Source organism: Copadichromis virginalis, linkage group LG9, assembly GCF_057382275.1.
Source record: "Copadichromis virginalis isolate Kocher_CV1m ecotype Utaka linkage group LG9, C_Virginalis_male_GT1.1, whole genome shotgun sequence".
NCBI classification, from domain to species: Eukaryota; Metazoa; Chordata; class Actinopteri; order Cichliformes; family Cichlidae; genus Copadichromis; species Copadichromis virginalis.
This window is the reverse complement of record NC_140626.1, coordinates 18,379,373-18,399,942: the sequence shown is the minus strand read 5'-3', so window position 1 is coordinate 18,399,942 and position 20,570 is coordinate 18,379,373. Positions and strand designations below refer to the sequence as shown.

General features: G+C 39.9%; 1 protein-coding gene across 5 annotated transcripts in view; it reads left to right on the top strand.

Moving 5' to 3' along the window:
- The window catches only part of arhgap21a (Rho GTPase activating protein 21a), a 104,769-nt gene that overhangs the window by 44,286 nt on the left and 39,913 nt on the right, over positions 1–20,570 (top strand). For 3 of the 5 annotated variants that reach the window (XM_085468017.1, XM_085468019.1, XM_085468016.1), the window contains exons 1-3: positions 1,415–1,976; positions 6,461–6,649; positions 10,261–10,282. In XM_085468017.1, the coding sequence (XP_085324143.1) occupies positions 1,665–1,976; positions 6,461–6,649; positions 10,261–10,282 (523 nt within the window). In that variant the 5' untranslated portion in view covers positions 1,415–1,664. Of the gene's footprint in view, positions 1–1,414; positions 1,977–6,460; positions 6,650–10,260; positions 10,283–20,570 lie in introns of those variants that run through there. The other 2 variants (XM_085468021.1, XM_085468020.1) reach the window with 1 other exon arrangement.

The following is a 20,570-nucleotide window of genomic DNA, read 5'->3' as shown; positions in this document are numbered from 1 at the left end:
GCCTTTATTTATTGTGCTAAAGGTGCCTCACAGATGTTCTCAATGACTTGCTACTTCCAAGACGTCACGTGAAGTAATAATGGATTACGAGACTACCCGACAGTCCCTGGTTGAATTCCAGTCTAATCTGAGTGCATCTAATTCCCCTGCTGTCTTTCCCCACACTTTTCAGGAGGAAGCAGCTACAATGCTAACGCTGTAAAGTGATCTAAGAATCCCACAAACCTCTTGCTGCCTATTTCCTGGAATGAGTTGAAAGCTATATAATAACAGATGGGAAAGAGATCCATGCTTTTTGTTCAGTATATAAATTAATTCTAAAGTTCATCTGATTATTTCAGCAGTCGGAGAAGTCAGATAAAAGGGAATTTTAGAAATGACACTTGCTCACTCTGTTTCCTCAGGTTCTGTTTCTTTATTCATGGAATAGTAGCAACAGAAACACCACATTAAAAAGGTTTTCTAAAGACACCTGTTATACTTTCACACATCACCTCCTATTATTTCCTGTTGTAACAGTGGATGCTCTTATTAAAGATGGTCAGCACTTGTACTAGTAAACACTGAGCCTAAGGCTTAGGCTTAAGACTGCAGTAAACACTGTGGTTCAGACAGGTTTTTTTCTTAGTCTTGGCTGTGTATGAACAATCCCTGAAAATCTTAAACTCTATTAACTTTATTCCGGCATCTGTCTTTTGGCTTTGGACAACAGCTGCTAACTCAGCCAGATTGTAGGCAAAATGTGGCCAGAAGCCTAACAGGGACATGCTGCAGATTAACGTTCGCTTTGTAGCTCTGCTTAACTGTATGGTTTCTGTTAAATAAGCAAATAAATAAAGGGGAAATATGCAGCAGTCACCGTGTGTTTGTGCAACTTCTGGTATTCTCTCCGACCACCGTGTGTGCCACCCAGGCATCAGCTCTTTGTAGTTGCCAGATGAGCTGCAGGCATGTAAAGGTGGGTGGATTATTATTAGTACATTTTTGTGGGTTATAGATTTCTCTGGACTATATATATTTCCTTATCTGCCTTAGGCCCACTTGCCTCCTTCCAAAGATGAAGTTGTTCATTTTTCCTGTCAGATAACTTGAAAAACTTTCAGAAACTTTAAATTTGAGAACATTTTTTCTTTCCTTTGACTTGTGTGCGCCTTTTGTTTTCTCCTTTTATTTGTTCTTATGATTTATTGATTGCCCTCGGCACGTGTTGGTGCATGCGCGAGTTGGCAAGCGCACAACTAAAAGTTTTAAGGGGGTTTGCTGTGGGAGAGAAGAGTGAGAGAGAGAGAGAGATGAAGGGGACTGGAAAGGAGGAGAATTCACTTCAGGCTGCCTGAAAGTGTGTGTGTGTCTGTGTGTGTGTGCATACTTCAAGGAGAGTTTTGTGTGGTAAGTGGGTGGGTGCGTCAGTTAGTCGGCCTGGGCTCTCTGCAGTGCGCTCAGCCGCTGTGCTCTCCTCTCGGCTGACTGGAAACATCATGTATCTCTTGGACGCTTATAGGAACAGCCTTGTTTCCCCAGACTGAGACCAGAACAGACCGAGGAAGAGAGACGCAGCAAAATGAGCTTTGCCAGAAACTTGAAGTAGAATATCCAGAAGAAAAAAGACACAAACAGGGGCATTTTTTGAAGGCAGTTTTCATCTATTCGGTCTTGGCTATGCCATGCTGGCCCAGAGGAACGGGCTCCCTCCAGGCTGTAAGCCAGCTCACCTGAAGGATCACCCTGATCTACGGGATGTGGATGTGAAATCCCAGGGTTGTTGTTCTCTCTCTCCTTCCCCATCTTCCGGAGGATGCCCTTGGGCTCGACTAGCGGGTGTGGATGGCTGCTTGTCAGAGCCATACTGTCTTTGGTTCCAGCTTTTGGCCAGAGCCTACTGGGGCGAAGTGGAACTGGGGCTCACCAGTCCCAACCGCAACGTGTCCTGGGCTCGGCTTCGAGAAGCCTCCAGGAAGAACTGCGTCCGATCTCGGGTAAGGAGTGGGTGTACATGTGCATGAGAGCATCCTGGAGAGCATCTTGGCAATTTGAGATTGTGAAGAGTGGAGCTGTGCTCGAGTTTTGAGGCGCTGGGGGATAACCAAACTCCCTAAAAAATGTGTTTAAGGCATATCTGGCAGAGGCATATAGGTTTACATAGGAAGCATCTGAGCGGGGAGGAGAGGTTAGGGGCAGCTACACTTTGTTGTACTGTCTGAGGAATTTTGTGTGCGTCATCCTGCTCCCCAACAGCAGGGTAGTCCTGTTTCACTGACCGATATCTCTGGTAATGTGAGTGTGTCTCTGTGTGTTTGGGTTAGGTTTCGTTTATTGTTATTGGTCCCTAGGGTAGATTCAGAATGACATTGTCAGGGGACAATATTGTTTTTGGTTCCATCTGCACCTCATATTTTCACGATTATTTTCTTAAATATAACCATGACAGCAGCCATTCTTTATTTTCTGTGGAGTGGGCTAAACCTTAGTGAAATGAAGTCAACCGTTGCGCTGCCAAATTAGGGAATTAAAGGCATATTTTCCTATGATAGAGTGAATAAGGATTACTAATGTTAGAGCCTGTGGGGAGAGAAGTTTGGAAAGAAAACGAAGACAGTATGAAAGCTGCAGAGTGTGACTCACACACTTTTTTTAAGAAAAGGAAAGAAAACTGAGTCCACAAGTAATGCCATTTAGATTTGGTCAAACTGCATATACATAAAGAAGCGGGAACAGGTTTGGAAATGTACTTTGATGTCTGTGTTGCCATATGGTACCAGAGCCTGCAGCAAGCCCTCAGCGTGCACATAATGGTGAGTGTTTTGATGAACAGATTGCATGCATAATTGATTAGTATTTATCAGGTAATTGTGAGCTTGTTTAGAAAAGATTTATAGCATTATACATTTCAAATATCTAGACAGTAATAGTTTCCCTTCTATCCTGCTTCTCTTTTTTCTATAATTCAGTAGTAAGAAAAATAAAGCTTTGCCATAGGCATTTAAGCCTAATAGCTCAACTATTGCATAATGCGAATTTAAATTTTAAACACGAAATCAAAACAAACAGCTGAGTTGCACTGCGTCAGCTCTTTTCCCTCTTCTCCTCTGGTTACATTATGGACTGTGGCTCCACACCACTGGATATTGGTGGTGATTTCACCAGTCATACCATTAGGCCCACACCCATCCCACTCTCTGGAGGTTTCTACATGTGCTGCTCCCAGGCAGACAGGCAGGAGAGAGGAAAGAGGAACCAGAGAAACAATGTCTTTGTTTTGGATCCATACCTAAGCCGTATTTTGGTAGGAGAAGAGCCTGTGGAGAGATCTGGGTTGAGGCTGAAACTCTTGGCAGGCTCCCGCATCCTGGAACGACTATGGTAGTGTTAGCAGTAACCGCTAACGCACGCCCTGTGGTGCAGTGGTTCAGCTCCATCGTTACTTTGGTGATGGATGTGACAGGAGTCTCGCTGCTCAGACAGCACCAGGAAAGATCGCTTATGCCGTCATACTGAGTCGCTGTGATTGAGACGATAAAATATTTCCTATTGCTTGAACAAGGTGCAATGTTAGTACTGTTGTAAAGGTTACAAAAATAGTTTGAAAATTTACTTTGGACTAAGCAAAAGATCATTACTTGTGATTTAATGCTTCGTAGTTGATTTTAACACACCAAGCATTGGAAGAGAAGCTCATTTGTACTCTTTTACTCAAAAGTGCGGCTATTTCCTCCTCCATCAGTACTTTATTAATGGTATTGTGGGAAAATTTGAAAGATGAAAGGCTGATCGCTCATGGTGTTCAGCTCTTTCCCTGTGTCCTGTCTCATCATGAGGAGATAGAGCAACAGAGTTGCACCCACTCCGGGTGTCTGCATCTCTTTCAGTGGAAGGATGAGGAGAATGATGGACCTCCATCTCCTTTGTTTTTTTTTGATGGAGGCAGTCTTCAATCAGTCTAACACCTAAATCCAGTCTGCGGCTTGTATTAGATGAGAAATAAATTACTTCACCCCTCCAGTATGTTGTGGTACTTTCTGCCACCAAATCTTCTTCAGTCCTCAATGGTTATTTTGCTATGTGGGCATGTAAATAAAGTTTTTCTACAGCTGTGCATCCAAGAATTCTTACAAAAACTCTTGCATCAGACGAAATGATTTTATATCAGATAGACTTCTCTTGTAGATTAGAAATAACATTAGAAGTTCCAGCAATGTTGCAGCATGAACAGATGGCAGTAAGATAATTAAGCCTTATTTCCTTCCTGTAATGTGGCTATTCATTATGAACACAGTATCGATTCAGCCAAACACCGTGTGATATACTTAGTCGCTACTTTGGTTTCAATTGAGTCGAAATTGGAAAACAAGTAAATACTACTCAAATTTTCCCAGTAATATTCTCAGTGCTCCAAAAACTTAGTTTCACTTAATAGTCCAAAAGTTTAGGAATGGTTAAGGAATCGCAACAGATTACTAATTATTGAGTAATTAACTAATAATAACAATGATACTAACTAATAATGCACTATTAAAGCTAATAATGTTTAATAGTTTTTAGGACTTTGCTGTATGTTATGTTCATCTATATACATGCATATCTCCTTTTTTTCCACATAATGCTCTTGAAAAATGTATTGGCTCACAAACCGATCACATTTCATCAACATGCAACCCTAGATCTATAAGCCCAGATATGAACAACCACACAGCCTTTCTGCACATACAGTTTTAATTTTCATCTTCAGAAAATGAGCATGGTGTGCAGTCAGTGACGCACTGTGTTATCATCTCGGCTACACTTTCTTTTCCCCCCCCCTTATACAACGATTAAAGTGAGAGTTTTGCAGCTCATGTGCCACATGTGTTGTGTTACGTAGGCATAACTGTAATGTTACGCAACATGAGAGCTGCCAGCATTTAAAAAGGTTGTTTTGGGGTTTTTTTTATCTTGTGCTAGTCACAGTTGGTATGTAGAAGATAAGTCTGTCATCACGCAAGTATGTCAAATAGCCCTGCAAAGCCCCGAATGTGCAATAACTGAAGCCATATGTACTGTATGGCTGTGTGGAGGTTGAGGAAGCAGAAAAAGGCTTAAATGACAGTCCTGATTATTTTGACAGATACTGTGATCTCTGACATTAACCACAACCCAAGAACAAAATCTTTTTACTGTTTTTAGTCAGAATTTCAACTGTTTTAAACAAAAACATGTGCCCGAAATGAGGTCTTAATCAACAGCTTTCACAGAGTTTGATGAATTTCTCACCATTTTGGCAGATCGTATTGATAATTTTATATTTGAGACATTTTGAGCTGGAGTGCAAAATGTCAGTGAAGTCAAAGTTTAGAAAAGTCCATAAAACAAAACCAAAATAATCCCCTTACGAGCTTCAGGTGCTTTGGTGGAAGTAATCATAAAAATATGTAGCTGTTTGACTTCCCACAGATGTTATATTACAGATTTACTGAATGTTAATCATCCACTGCGATGGTGTTAATCTTCCAAAGTGTTTGTGATGAGAGGAACAAAGAAAGATATTCAACAGCTCTTTTTTCAGGTGGCAGTTATTTATGAAGTATTACTTAACATGAAAACACACTGAACTAACAGTGAACCCTCTTGTTGACTCTATCTTCCTGTTTCTGAAACCACAAAATGACCCGGTGTTATTCAGCTGGAACAACCTGCTCCTCTGTGATACCTGTGAAGAATCGCCAACAAGGGATTTCTCGTGTTTTTACATCAAGTTGATGAATAAGATCTGTGCATAGCCATGGGCAGTTTTTTTTAAAAGTAAAAACACACTTCTCTTTGTTTGACCAAAAACCACTTTGCTTTACACAATTATCAGGGGTGTTGTTAGCGGAGTGAGTGCTCTTTTATGTGGCTCTTAGTTTGTTCTGACTCTGAAATAGCAGATTTCATATCTGATAATGCAGAACAACATCTGCAGCAGGGATTTCCACTCATTTTTAGGGGTGAGGTTATGATCAATTATGCAATTTTTTTTGTTTAGTTTTCATGTTAAAAACAATTTCTCAGTCAAGCTATACTTACAATCTTAGACATTTAACGGGAACCTATTATCCTAATTCGTGCCTGTTTTTATTTTTGCACTCTACTAGTGTAGTTTTCTATTAGTGGTGCATCCCCTCAGCTCATTAACTGTTTGAAATAAGCTGTTTTAGTTCCTCTTCCTTTAAGCCACCTTTGTAGTGATTGGCTGGAATAAGTAAACAGCTCATTAACGACCTCGGAAAAAAGCGAAACCAGTGGTGCTGACGTCAGCTACCGAGCAAATTCCTATTTTAAGAAGAAAGTGAAACCATATCACTAACCTAACACTAGAAAATTAGTTTGTAAAACGTCAAGCTAATGTTTTAAAGACCTCCTTTCTAGTATTTATGTCCGGCTTCCACCTGCACTTTCTGTTCTGAAGATAAACACTCAAGTTCCTGTTTGTTTTTCCTCTTTTCAGGCCAAGCAGAAGGATGGGCGGGATCAGAGCGAGGCGTCAGCCGCCGCTTCTCCCGGAGTGGACGACGAGCCTTTTTCCTGGCCGGGGCCCAAGACGCTTCGCCTGCGCCGGACATCCCAGGGCTTCGGCTTCACACTGCGACACTTTATCGTCTACCCGCCTGAGTCTGCCGTCCACAACTCACTAAAGGTCAATGAATATCTCTGACCTCTCTGGTGACATTAATATATTAAAAAAAAACCTCCCAATACAACCAACCGAAGAAGGATCTCACTTAATTTAAAATAAAGATGCCTCCATAAAAGGTTATTGGTTGATCAAACTTGGGGATCTGATATCAGGCCTTTGGTATTTTTGAGGCATGTTAAACTTGGTTTCATATATAAACATTCAGGAGATCTTTTAGACTTTGTTTTAGCTTCTGTTATACTGCATCCACATTTTATTGGACAATATTGATATTAAAGACATTTTTAAAGTTTTATACTTGGAGGAACTTCAACTTCAGTGTTTTCATCCTTTTATTAGTCTTTTTTTATCTTTCTTTTACGTTAAATAGCTTTATGGTAGCCACACTGATTAGTGATCATCAAATTTGCGTGAGACTAGAAAAATACATAATCCCAGTTCTTTTAACTGCCAAGAAAAAGCAGCTGGGTTTGTTTTAACACAGTCATATATGCAAATGATAGCACATTCTCTTTAAATTCAAAAGTTTTACATATTAGTAGATAAGAAAAAAATATGCGATTCCCAGCAAATCTTAAATTTATGGTATTACAACATCAGAAGAACAACACTACAGGATGTATCACACCCTGCCAAGCCAAAATGCAGTTTTATGTGGAAGGTGCAATAAGTAGCTGCCAGGAGTATTCAGGTGTGTAAACACAGTGCTGAGAGAGAAAGACATCTTAAAAACTAATTTTAAAGAATAAACCTTTGCTGCTCACCAACCTGGGAAGGCTTATGAGGCCATTTCCATACAATTTGAAGTCCATCATTCTATAGAGAGAAACCTACAGATGTAGGATAGAAATTCAACATTTAATACAGTTAGCAAATTTTCCCAAGATTGGACGTCCCGACATATTCACCCCAATGCTCAGAGAAACTACAAAAAACCCTAAAGCTGCATGTCAGACTCTGTAGGGCTCACTTTGGACAGCACACTGAACAAGTATGGATTGTTTGGAAGTGGCCAGAAGAAAACCTCTTCTCTCTAAAGAGAACATGGCACAGCTTAGGTTTGCAAATTTGCTTCTGAGGAGACCACAAGACCTCTTGAACAATGTGGAGACAGAGCTCCGCGTTTGGGGAAAACCAACGACAACATATTAACACAAATGCCCCATACCAACTGTCAAGCACAGAGGTGGAGAGGTGATGATTTAAGCTTGTTTTGCAGCCACAGGACCTGGATACTATTAAAAACTCCATGAAGCCCAACTCAGGTCATATTAAAAGATTCTCCCAAGTCTTTTTTTAACTGGCACAGATAAAAAATGTCATATTTTCCCTCCAAAACGTCTGCTCTGGCCTTCTCCAAAATATAGATTAAGGGTTAAAGTTAGAGGTGCCAAATACGATGACTTAAACCTCAGAGGGCTAATCTTGTTCTTTTTTAAAAAATAATCAAATTAATAAAAATGTAACATTTTTGTTATTCTCCTGAAAGTTGTTGATTATTTTCTTTATCCAAGCCATAAAAGTGTTCCAACTGTGTTAAGAGGAAAAGATTTATTGGATTTATAAATGTAACGACAGTGTCTAAAATAAAAATGTGAAAAACAGTGTCCAGAAATGGCATGCTAAAAATAAAGCACATATCTTTCATACAAACTTTTGCCACTTTTAAAGTGTGGACAAAAGTCAAAGAGCTGCTTGGAATTAGTTTGCAGTTCGGCATCTGCTTTTGTAAGAGCGTTATGGAAAACTGGAAGCTCCGCCATCACAGACACCAACCTCACTGTGTTTTAGTTAAACTCTAATGTTAATATTCCTGTGTAGTGTTAGTTATGTTCAACAGCAGGGGTTTTAGCCATGCCTCACTTCTTTGATCCCACCTAGGAACTCTGCCAGCCATCCTCTAGATAACATCAGGACCAATCTGCCCTTTGGTATTAATCCAGTCGTTGCAGTGCTTCCGGCTCTGAATGGGCACAGACTAACATGGGGTAAAGGGCTCTGGCTGCACACATAGGTCTCCTTTAATGGGAAAATGTGCCGATGTTTTGAGTCAGTTCACTCAAAGCTTATCATAGCATGCCTCTTATTAGTTTTTGTAAGTGATAATTCTGGATAAGTTGCGTTTACTTTCCTCTGAAGTCTATTTTGACAACCTCTTGTTTTTGCACAGAAGGATTTCCTACAAAGTCAGCATAGCATGTTCTGTTTATAGCTTTTGGCTTCGGTTCTGCATGTTGAAAGAGAAACTGTGGCACGACAGTTAGGATTTTCAGACTTTTATGAAACCAGAGAGATAGACAGATTCTCCCAGAGGTCTTCTTGGGTATCACAGTGTTGTTTCGGGCACTTTCAAGTCCAGTCTGGGTCTACTTGTTTTTTCTGTGATCTTGCTGTAACATTTTCAATATGGAGCTGGCATTAGAAAGAAAACTCGAGGCACTAATGTCGTCTCCCACACTTGGCAATTAGCACTTTTCTCTCTGTTCTTTTAGTTATGTTGGTGTAAAGAATTACAAGCTGTTTCGCAAGATTTCTCTTCCTTTTAGCTCAGTGAAAAAGCATTCAGAATGAAACATTACATTTGACCATAACGAGCTCTTCTATTACATAACCTTAGCCGACAAGAGGACAGTTAAAAAGGAGCTCATGCCTGTACATCCATCACTTCTTCTCATTGTAATTACTTTTAGAGTCTTGGATTCGAGTTCTTGACTAATCGCAATGTGAGGATATTGGAGTTAGTTTGAAGAGGGTCAGGCCGTCTTAAGCAAAGCCTTGGGAGAGCAGGGTGACTTAGAGGGTACATGCAGAACATGTGTGTCACAGAGCGGAGGTGGATTAAAGCAGAAGTGTGTGGGCTCTGAAGGAAATAACAGTTTTATGTGTTAAATAAGTGGAAAAACACAAGCATGGCTATGAAATGTGTTTCCTTTAGTCTAAACTGTTTAAGAGATTGTTGTTGTAATCTTCACTTTCATTGGCAATCACTGTAGTCCCTCACCTAAAACTTCAGAAAAGGAAATGCTTCGACCGTGCACACAGCGTAAGACGTACCTGCACGCTTACTTTGGTTTCTCAGCTCTTGAGTCTATCATAGTAAGATTTGCCAGCGTTTTTGTGCTTCACAAGTAGTTCATTTTTGTTACTTTCATTTTTGGAAACGTTTGTGAGTAAACATGGGGTGTGGTGATACGTTGAAGTTTTCCGAGCACCTGCTATAAGTCCAACAACCACAGTTTGATGCTACACTTGCGTTCCCCACAACCCACATGATGTCTGTGTACACATTTCCATTTTAGCATCACAGAACAAAAACAAAAAGGCACCATCGTATGGTGGTATTCAGCTCTGTGCTTCATTACACAAAACTGTATTTATAAGCTGAATTCTCACGAAAGCATATTAGCATATTAGATATAGGCTAATATTTAGCATAGGATGGGTATTGATGATTGACATGAGAAATGATCTGCATTTGTGTTTACAGAGTCTTTCTTGGCTTCTCCGAATGAAATGCAGTGGAGATATATGCCAATATAAAAGAATATTAAGAAATAATCAACAGAGGAAAATGCTGATGCTTATTTTCTCTTTTTTCTTTCCTCTACCAGGATGAAGAAAATGGCAGCAGAGGTAAGTCAGAGACTATATTTTCAAATTCTGCATGCATTAGATGTGCACTGTGAGCTGGACCTCAGGTGTTGCATGAGGGAGATGCACACAAACCATTTCCTTGCAGCTCTCCATCACAAGCCCCCTTGAATGATTATCTAATTAGGATTGACAGTCCATTACTCTAATGTGTTCTTGCTTTGCGTGGATAGAATTAATGCATTTTCAAGTCTTTGTTAGAGCATCACATTAACACTAGGAGTTGAATCTCATTGAGTGCCTTATAAAAGCACAGTTTTCACCCAGGAGTGGTTGTAAAACATTTAGAAAAACAACACGTTAAAGGCGAAGGTGTCTTTCCTGCACGCTGTGTGGCAGTAGGGTGGCTTTGTGCTGCACTTTTGCATTTCAAGCCCTCACTCTTTAGAGGGGCAGTCAGAGCTGCATGTGCCGTTGGCTTGGCAAGGCCTCAGCATTCCTTGGAGCATCCGGCTTGTCATTCCAGTCCCTCAGTATGCTGCTCACGTCTGCAGCCCAGCATGAATGCAGGAGGGTCGCTCTGCTGCTCTTCATCAAAAGCCTTCCTAAGCAGGCCTTGTCTGTATATAGAAACACAATGCTTGTTTACATGGACTCCTATTGTTACACACAGACAGGACAGCTACAGCGCACTCTTAAAGAAATAATCCAAAGCATTTTTATTGCTGCACATATCTGTGTTTTTCTAAGACATCAGTTTATTTAGTCTTCTGTATTTACTCATCTAAGATTTCCTTTTAAAAACAAAGTTGTGTATTTTTAAACTGAAGTAAACATGGAAATTTGAGAAGATAACCACAATTAGATGTTTGTTTAGCTTGCAGTGACCCTAAAGCCTTGCCAGACGTGTTTCAGTAAACCATTAAGGCATGAGCGGAAAGAGAAAGTGAAAAATCCAGGGTTAGGCTTTTTATAAATATGACTCTTAAATGCCTCTCAGTGGGAAATTGTGAGATTCCTGCAAGCGACCTTCATCATCTCTCTTTGCTCGTGGTGTCACATTCCTCATGCTACCCCCTCCCTACCCAGTTTAACCACTACATGCTTATCCATCCTCATTTAAAGCAGGCCTCCAAGTATTTAACACGCACGTGGGGTCTTCGCTTTGGCAAAAGGAAACCCCTTAGGGAGTAAGTGTCTGCACATTCTTTGCATGGCAGTATTATAGTTTATGAACTTTAATTTCTTTGTGTGAATTTAGCTCAAGTGCATTAGAGCAATTCCTGTTAAAACTCACTAGATGAAGAATAATGATTCTGGTCTTGAGAGCCTCTCTCCTGCTGAGCAGGAAGCCTCTTAGCTCCTCATACTAAATTCCTTTTTGTGTCTCAGAGGGCAGTGTTGATGATGCTGAAGGGTCCTAGATGTATGATATCAGGGACATCAGGGACCTCCCTGTGAGGCCTCTACAATAAGCACATAATGACTTATAAAATATTGATGTTGTGGGTTCTTAGACTGTAGTTACATACTTAAAGGCAATTTCTTCTTATTATTATTATTATTACTATTATTACCAGTTGTAGGAATAGTAGTAGAAATTGCCTATTATGTGTTTCTATCCGAGGTCTGACATTGATTTGATGAACAGCAATCATTGTAATGCACCAATCTGAAAGTGTTTTTTGAAGCTGCCGCATGCTTGTGTTTGTTTGTGGATTTGATTTCTTGTTGACGTGTTTAAACACTTCTCGCTATCGTGACAGACAGAGCAGCCTTTGATGGTCCTGTTTTAGAGCCAGTAAGAAGCTGAATAAGATGAAAGAAGCAAAGGTAAAACGCTTTTAAGCTGACTGAGAAATTGCTTCTCGACATGGAGCTAGATATTTGAATGATAAAAGCTGACTGTGTTCAAATGGTGGAGGAGACCGGCAATTAATTATAGGGTTGGTTATGTGTGTCACCAGATACTCTATGTTGAGGCAAGACGCTGAACACTATACTGGTGTGGACAACAGGACTCAAATTTATTGTAACGACTTCCTCTCAAATGCAGAGTTGTTGGGACTGTTTGTATCAGAAGCTTGTTTAAATTTTACACGTGGGTGGAAAAAAAAAGTCATTTAGCAAAAACTAGGCTTTAAAAATTATGGTAAATTCTAACTTTAGTTAGTTTCGTAATAAGCTGTAATGTTGAACGTCTACACTAGTCTAGTTTTTTTGCTAATAACAGTCTCCCCATCAGGATGTCTGTGGAGTCTCAAAATGTAAGGTCTTATTAGTCTACAATTGAATATTACTGTTTGGATAAAAAAATATTTAAAATGCCACAGACTTTGCTATGACGCTAAATACTGTACTGATAAATTAGATTTCTTGCATTTCTCAGTCTTTGTAAAGAACTGGTCTGGTAAACCATCTCCAATTGAGTTTTATAATGAACAGTTAGCCCCCAGTTAGTCTCTTGTCCCACAGATGTACTCCATCTGCAACTAAATGTCCTTTTACGTCCCAGTCACATAGGCCTAGAAACTGGTTAATGCAGTGGTTCCCAACCTTTTGGAGCCACGGCACATATTTCACATTAGAAAAATTACCAAACAAAAATGTCACAAAAAGCATATTGATAATTTTACCCACGCACCAGACAGCGGTACCTTTTTGAGCTTTTTTCTGACCACTACTCATGCTAGGGCCTTCATCTGGGTGGGAATTTTCTCCAGGGCCCAGGCCAGATTGACTACTTTTTCATTTCAAATATTTATCTGTTGCTATTATGCGCTGTGTCATCTCATAAAAGCATGACTATTATGTAATTTCTTCTTCCTCTTCTTCTGTGTTACTGGCATTTGACAACCCATTTAATTAGAGCAGGTAGTTGTACTGCCCTCTAGTGGAAGGCAATATAATTGTTTTGCCCGTTACTCTCGCCAATCGCTTAGAATACGAATCAGGTGGAACCAGATACTCTTCCATGGCACACTTGATCATTTCTCGCAGCACTCACAGCAATGTTTTCAACAGGGTCCAGGAAGCATCCAGATTATACATTTTTCCCTAGCGACCAGGTTGTCACCAACCAGTCTGTAGGCTTGTGGGATTAAAACTGCTCTTATAAAAATAACAAACGATCTTCTTATGGCAGCTGATTCTGGTCTCCTCTCCATCCTTATTCTCCTTGAGTGCAGCCTTTGACACCATATCTCATCCCATTCTTCTTAGCAGATTAGCTTCTCTTGGTCTCTCTCATACTCCATTAGCCTGGTTTAAATCATACCTGTCTGACCGCACTCAGTTCATTCAATTAAAACCCTTCACTTCTCAGCCTTCTCCTTTATCTACTGGGGTGCCCCAGGGATCTGTCCTCGGGCCCCTCCTTTTCACGATTTACCTTCTTCCACTCGGACACATTTTTTGTAAATATAACATTCAGTTCCACTGCTATGCCGATGACACCCAGCTTTACCTCTCTACCAAACCCGATTCTACTCTTCCTCCACCCTCCCTCACCCTCTGCTTAGCTGAACTCAATTCCTGGTTCTCCTCCAACTTCCTTAAACTCAACAGCAATAAATCAGAACTTCTCCTGGTCGGCACTAAACGATTGCTATCCAGAATTAACGATTTCTCTCTCACTATCAATAATTCGTTGGTCCCTATCTCTCCCTCTGTGAAAAGCTTGGGTGCAGTGTTGGTCAAGTTACTTGAGAAAAGTAATCAGTAACTAATTACTGATTACTTCCCCAAAAAAGTAATCCTGTTACTTTACTGATTACTTATTTTCAAAAGTAATTAATTACTTAGTTACTTAGTTACTTTTTAAAAACACGATTTACAACCTGAATAGGTGATAAAGCGATAGATCTTTCAGCCCAATTCTACTTTTTCTGCACAATCCATCATACAAAATGTAATCAAATGGAAAAGTATCTTTTTTTTAAAACTTGTTTTATCAGTTTTAATCTTTTAACTTTATGCATCAAGCAAAAATGTAATTATATGCAACATTCTCTGACTTGAATAAATTAGTTTAACATTTAAACCTATTTTCTGCACATTCCAGCACATAAAATAAAATATTTTTTGTGTTTACATTCAGTCTTTCAAATAGATGCAAGTAAAACACAGCAGAAAATAAATAAAGTCAAAGACTCAGCGGTCCTTTTGCTCTATTTTCACCTGTAAAGCAGGACTGGGGTAGGCGGAGGTTTACCCTGGTGCAGGTGTGCTGCGGTCAGTTGAAGAATCCGCGAGTTTCTCTGTGAATTTCCCATTACGTGGTAGCGCACTCGGTGCTTGTTTAGGGGGTTTTTTTCCCTGTAAAAAGAAGTTTTCTTCCCACGCACAATGGACACTAATGTTTTTGTCACTTTTTATGGAATCAAAGTAAGGTCAGTACTTCCACGCTTTAAACGCTGCACGCTCATGCTCTCTCCCACAATCGATATATGATCCATTGTTGATCTGCACACAGCTGTTGTCACTAACGGCGCACTCGCTTACCTCACTGTCGTGAGACATTCTCGCAAAAAAATTACGGTTTTAGTAACGCAGTAATGCAGCGTTCCTACGGGAAAGTAACGGTAATCTAATTACCGTTTTTGCAATAGTAATCCCTTACTTTACTCGTTACTTGAAAAAAGTAATCAGATTACAGTAATGCGTTACAAGTAACGCGTTACTGCCCATCTCTGCTTGGGTGTCATTCTCGATAGCACATTATCCTTTAATTCACATATCAATAATGTCACACGTGCAGCATATTTTCAACTCCGTAAAATCAATCGCCTCCGCCCTTTCCTCACTCCTCATGCCACTGCCATTCTCGTCCATAATCTTGTTATGTCTCGAATTGATTACCGTAACTCACTATTATTTGGCCTTACACAAAAATCCATTAACAAGCTCCAACGTGTCCAGAACTCTGCCGCCCGTATTATTACTAGAACTTCCTCTACCCACCACATCTCCCCAATCCTGAAGCAGCTACACTGGCTCCCGGTTAAATTTCGCATCCATTTTAAAAGAATCCTTTATACATTTAAGGCTATTCATTCTCTCTCTCCACCATACCTCTCTGATTTAGTACAGATGAACTTCCCATCCCGGTGCCTCAGATCTTCATCTTCTCTTTCTCTCCTTCTGCTCGTCTGATTACAATGGGGGGCGGGGCTTTTAGTTGCTCTGCCCCTCGACTTTGGAATTCCTTACCCCCTGACCTCAGAAATATTAGTTCATTCCTTCTTTTTAAGTCCACCCTCAAAACTCATCTGTTTAAAATTGCTTATGTTTAAACCTCTGTATGCTCCTAACTTGTATCTGTTATTCTTATTATTGTGTATATTTCCAGTTTTTGTGTTTTTATTTGTTGTACAGTGTCCTTGGGTGCTTTCAAAGGCGCGATTTTTAAATAAAATGTATTATTATTGTTATTATTATTGAGGCCTTATGCTCTGTAACCTCAGTTAGCAGCTCGATTATATCAATGTTGTATTTGGGACCTGGTAAACGACTGACGCCACATTCCAGATATCTCGGAACTTGGATGCCGGAACTTGGTAGTGACATCACACCTGAGTTTATTTTAAAAGCAACCCTTTAAAATAAAGTAGAGGGCATTGTCCACTGTTTAAGTCAGTCGTGGATGGCTTGGCTTTCTTTGACAAAAAGAAATAAATAAAATGCTGAAATGAGTCACTAAATGACATCTATATATTTTAGCTTTTGATCCTACAAAATATTACACAGTCTTTTCCAGAAGGAGATGTTTCCTCAATTTCCTAATAATCTGTTATTTGCTGTATGTCATAAAATAGCATGCGGCAGAGAACTAAGAAGGATGAGTGCAATAAAAGACTTTGGCATGTGTTTGTGCTTCTAAACATTCGGCTTTGGAATTATTACTCACTGATGTGTTCAAATTGTGGATGTTGCTATGTGACAACCACTGATCACTATCATAGCAAACGACATACGCTCAAAAACACTCATAGCATCATCGAAAAACCATGTGAAACCCAGACAGATAATCCGTCCCATGTGCTTGGTTGTTTTAATGTTTCGAGAAAAAAAAAAAAAGATAGAATGAAAAAAAGTTGCATTCAGCTCGAGTCAGGTCTGCGAGGTTCACTGCGGCCTCCCCATCGCGCTGCACTGGAGTTTATTTGCTTGATTCCGGGCCAGGGCGTGTGATGAGTCTATTGGTGTTTAGTGGAGGAGGGAGGGGGGGAGCTGACCGCATGTCGACTAGCTGGGTGTTGCCGCTGGAAACACTTCAAACTTCTAGAAAGCAGAAACATACGCTGATGTAGATTTAGAGATACGTAAACCCTGACGTACAGAGACATAAAAACAACATGGATATTCCTTACTGTGCCTGTCTCAAATGTGGATGTGTTTATTTCCCTTCACAGCGGTTGTGTACATACCAAGCGGCTGTTATCCCAAATCGTCCTCTCTATCTCACTTCCTCTCTTCTTCCCTCCCTCTTCTGCCTGTCTCTCCCTTTCCTGTATGTCTTTTCTCTTCAGTTGTGTGTTTTAGCGAGCTGTTGAAGGGTGAAATCTGAATGAGGCGTAGTGTGCAATGCTTATGAAACTACACAGCGAGAGAAGCAACACAAAAATTTCTCCATCTGTTCAAATATTTGTTTTTCATTCAATGTGAAACTCTTTTCTCTGCAGCTTTATTTTCTCTGCAGCTTTATTTTAAAAGTCAAATTTCAGATTGTTCCCATAAATTCTGCAGAGGGAATGTAATGCAGCACAAGCAAACAGAATTCCCCTGTATTCTCCAGTGGGCTTTTTGATGCCCCACCTTTTTTAACAAAGCTACATCCAAAGTTTAATCTTTTCTCCCCCTTTTTGCTTCTCATACTGCCTTTCTTTTGATTGCTCTTTCCCTTTCTCCCCCTCTGTCTTTCCCTTTCTTTCTCTGTTTTCTCAATTCCCATAGTGACTTCTTTCCTCTGCAACTCTAGTTTCTTACAAATAGTTTTCCTGTCATGTCCTTCTTTCACCCCATTGAGCTCTCAATCAGTGTTTTTCTGCACCGACTCCACAGGCATGTATGAGTAATGGTAAATCTAACATATTATCGGTATTATTTAGCTCATACACCCACTCAAACTGAAAATGTGACATTAATTATCAGGATGATTCTTAATTGTCGAACATGAATGGTTGCCTGTCTGTGTGTGTTAGCCCTGTGACAGGCTGGTGAGCTGTCCAGGGTGTACCTCACCTCTTGCACCGGGGTAGGGCTCCAGCCCCTCACAACCCTGAACTGGATAACCAGAAGAGATTGGATCGATGGTTGAACATATTAGATATTTTGAGTATAAAAGCTGGGAAATCTAATAGGAAAAAAGGTTCTAAAAACAAGATTTTCTTGTAATTTGCCTTTTTGTCTCAAGAATTTGTTTTTACCTTTCAGAAATGTTTCTATTTTTTTAATACAAATTTAAATGTAAGTCTTTATTCTTAAAAATGTTGTTTGTTGGCCAGCCACAAATTTATTTTTTATCCATCATAATATGTTATTGAAGACTCCCATGGAGAGCCTCTGTAAACTGAAATGCAAAGCTTTGTAATTGTATCTAGCTAGTTCACAGTGCTAATGCAATAACCATTAGTCTGCCTGTGTGGACTTATGCTGTTTGGTTGTTTTCTTAGCTGTGAAAATACATGTACTGAAGTATCACCCCACCCCCAACGCCAACTCCCCCAACTGATTTATCAGGTCCAGGTCCAATATAAACAGCCTGGTTTCACTTGTGATGATAGAGCAATGCAGACCCACCAGTGCTCAATTATAAATGCAAACAACGAACATCACTTACTGCATTATGTCAGCTCTGCAACGATTCAACATACTACTGTAAATAGATCTTTGCTGTGACTGTCTAGCTTTCTGTTGCAACAGAGAACACACAGAGCAATTGGTCTACAGGCTAATCACTTCTACCTGGCAAACATCACTTTTCCTGAAACAACAATTGTCGGTTGCAGATATAGTGAGTGAGGGAAGTTATAAATGTTCTTGTTTGACTGGTTCTAAAGTCAGTATTTTGTAAAAACAACTCTTAAATATGCACTTGATGGCTGCTTAAGCCTATTTAGGACTTCTGGGTGAAGCTATGTAAAGCCTGCTACATTGCGTACGCACGTGGCTAAGGTCCTTGCTTGTGGGAGACCCTTAGCTTTGCGCGCGGTATGTCGAGCATTCCTCTGCAACTTTGCTATTGCAACTTAAGTTGCCAATGAGGTTTGGCTCATCAGGTTGATCTTCTCTCTTTCAGTCAGCTTGAAAAGTGGCAGCAGAAGGAGAGCTAGCCGGAAATGCACCAGTGCAACTAGACTGGCCAATCACAGTTGTTGTAGGCTGAAGTGACATGAGATTATGCTACATTCACAATAGGTTATGGCATAAGTTGTGATGTAGGAAAGATTAGATTTAATGCAAAAATATAAATCCCCCCATTACTTACATCGTTGTGCGTAAAAAGTGATGCAAACATTAAACAACCCAGGCAAAATCATCTGACCAGATGGCTCTGAGTCAAATGAAAAAAAAAATCCACAGAAAAGGGAAATACAAAAACAAAACAAACCCCCTTAAAAACATCAGTACATTGGTTGCCTCACAAACAGAATTAAATAAGATACTTTAAAAGCTGAATTTTACAAACTACTAACTATTTCACACTGGTAACTACAGCCAAACTCACCTCAAGAGGTAATAAAGTATATGAAAATGTCACATTTCAACCCACATGACAAGTAAATCAGTAGTTTTGATGTCACGGTGCTCCATGAGTAACACCTGCCCTTTGTACAAAATGTGCACGGTGTGATCAGTTTGCTTGGCATGTGTTTGAAAGGAGCACGACACTGAGCAGGAATTTCAAAGCTGAAGCTGTTTTGAAATTCATTCTAAGTGGATGAATTTCAAAACAGCTTCAGTTATTATAAAGCTGTGATGGTAAAATAAAATTAACTACACCTAAATGGACAAAAAGTATTATTAAACTGAATGACTCAAGCATAGATTACACCGTAATCCACCTACAAAATTGCACGTTCATGTGAAAAGAACAATTAACAGCCAACGCGAATAGCACATTTCTTGGGCTTTGCCACTCCTTCGATATTTGATTTGGTATTTTGGTTACGAAAAGGCAACGAAAGCAATAATTCACAGTACAGACCCATGAATGCAGCTTCAACATGTGTGAAGTAATTAGAAGCTCGACAGGCCTGGTTACTGTTGTTGAGTTGCAAGTGGAAAATTAGTGTTAAGGGGACAGGTTTAGCTCATTTTCCAAGAGACCCGAGACAACATTTTAGACTAAAATTACCCCATGTGCCTCCAGATGTTTGTCACTTGTTCCCTCACTTGAACTTGAACTCCCCTGGTGGATAGTTTGGCTTGTTTCACAGAAAGAAAACAAAATACTGATTTTTTTCTTTTTGCTGTGCATGTCAGTGTAATGTCAATACATATCCGCTTTCCCCTCAGTGGATTGTGGTATGTGTGATTCTTAGAAAAAAAGTGATGGAAAGTACTCCACCACCTTCCTGCCCTGGTGAGAAAAAACACCAGACATGTTTGTGTGTAAATCTGATGTGATGAGTGGACATATGCACACAGTACTGTTAGGCATGTGTTTCTACCTCGGCGTGTGTCCCAGGTTAGGAATGCTGGAGTCCTGGAAGTAACTTATATTCTAATGATCCCGGAACTGCAGGAATCCAGCCCTGCTGGGTGTTACACATACATATTAGGTTACATTTCTTACTACATATTGTGTTGATGATATCATTACTTGGATTGTGAATAATAGTAGCATTGTATGTGGTGGCCAAATTTACCAGGAATTTGTATTTGAGGTATTTTAGAATCTGTTTGATGAAAACATGGTACTTCAGGGCGCATAAATGCTGTTTTTCTTGCTCAACCAATAGCATGTGGTCAGTCTTCATTATTCATATGTTGAAGAGGTGCAGTTTCTTTATTACAAATTAGATTTCCAGTGAAATGAACAGAAGAGAATGTTATTACTTTTATATAGTAAATACAGTAGGTCCCTTTTGAGATGTCTACATTTTAGGTTTTGATTAATATTTATGTGAAAACTTTCCGTTTTAGATTTACAGAGAGAAACTCCCTTCGCCAACTAGTGTCTTGGCAAAATTGCATAAAAGTTCAGGCGTATGGATACAAGTATAAATACTTGCAACAGCGTCAGACACTTGCATTTACATGGATTAAAGGCAGAAGTAGAAATTGATCTTGAGACATCATCATTGATGACAACAACTCTAACTCT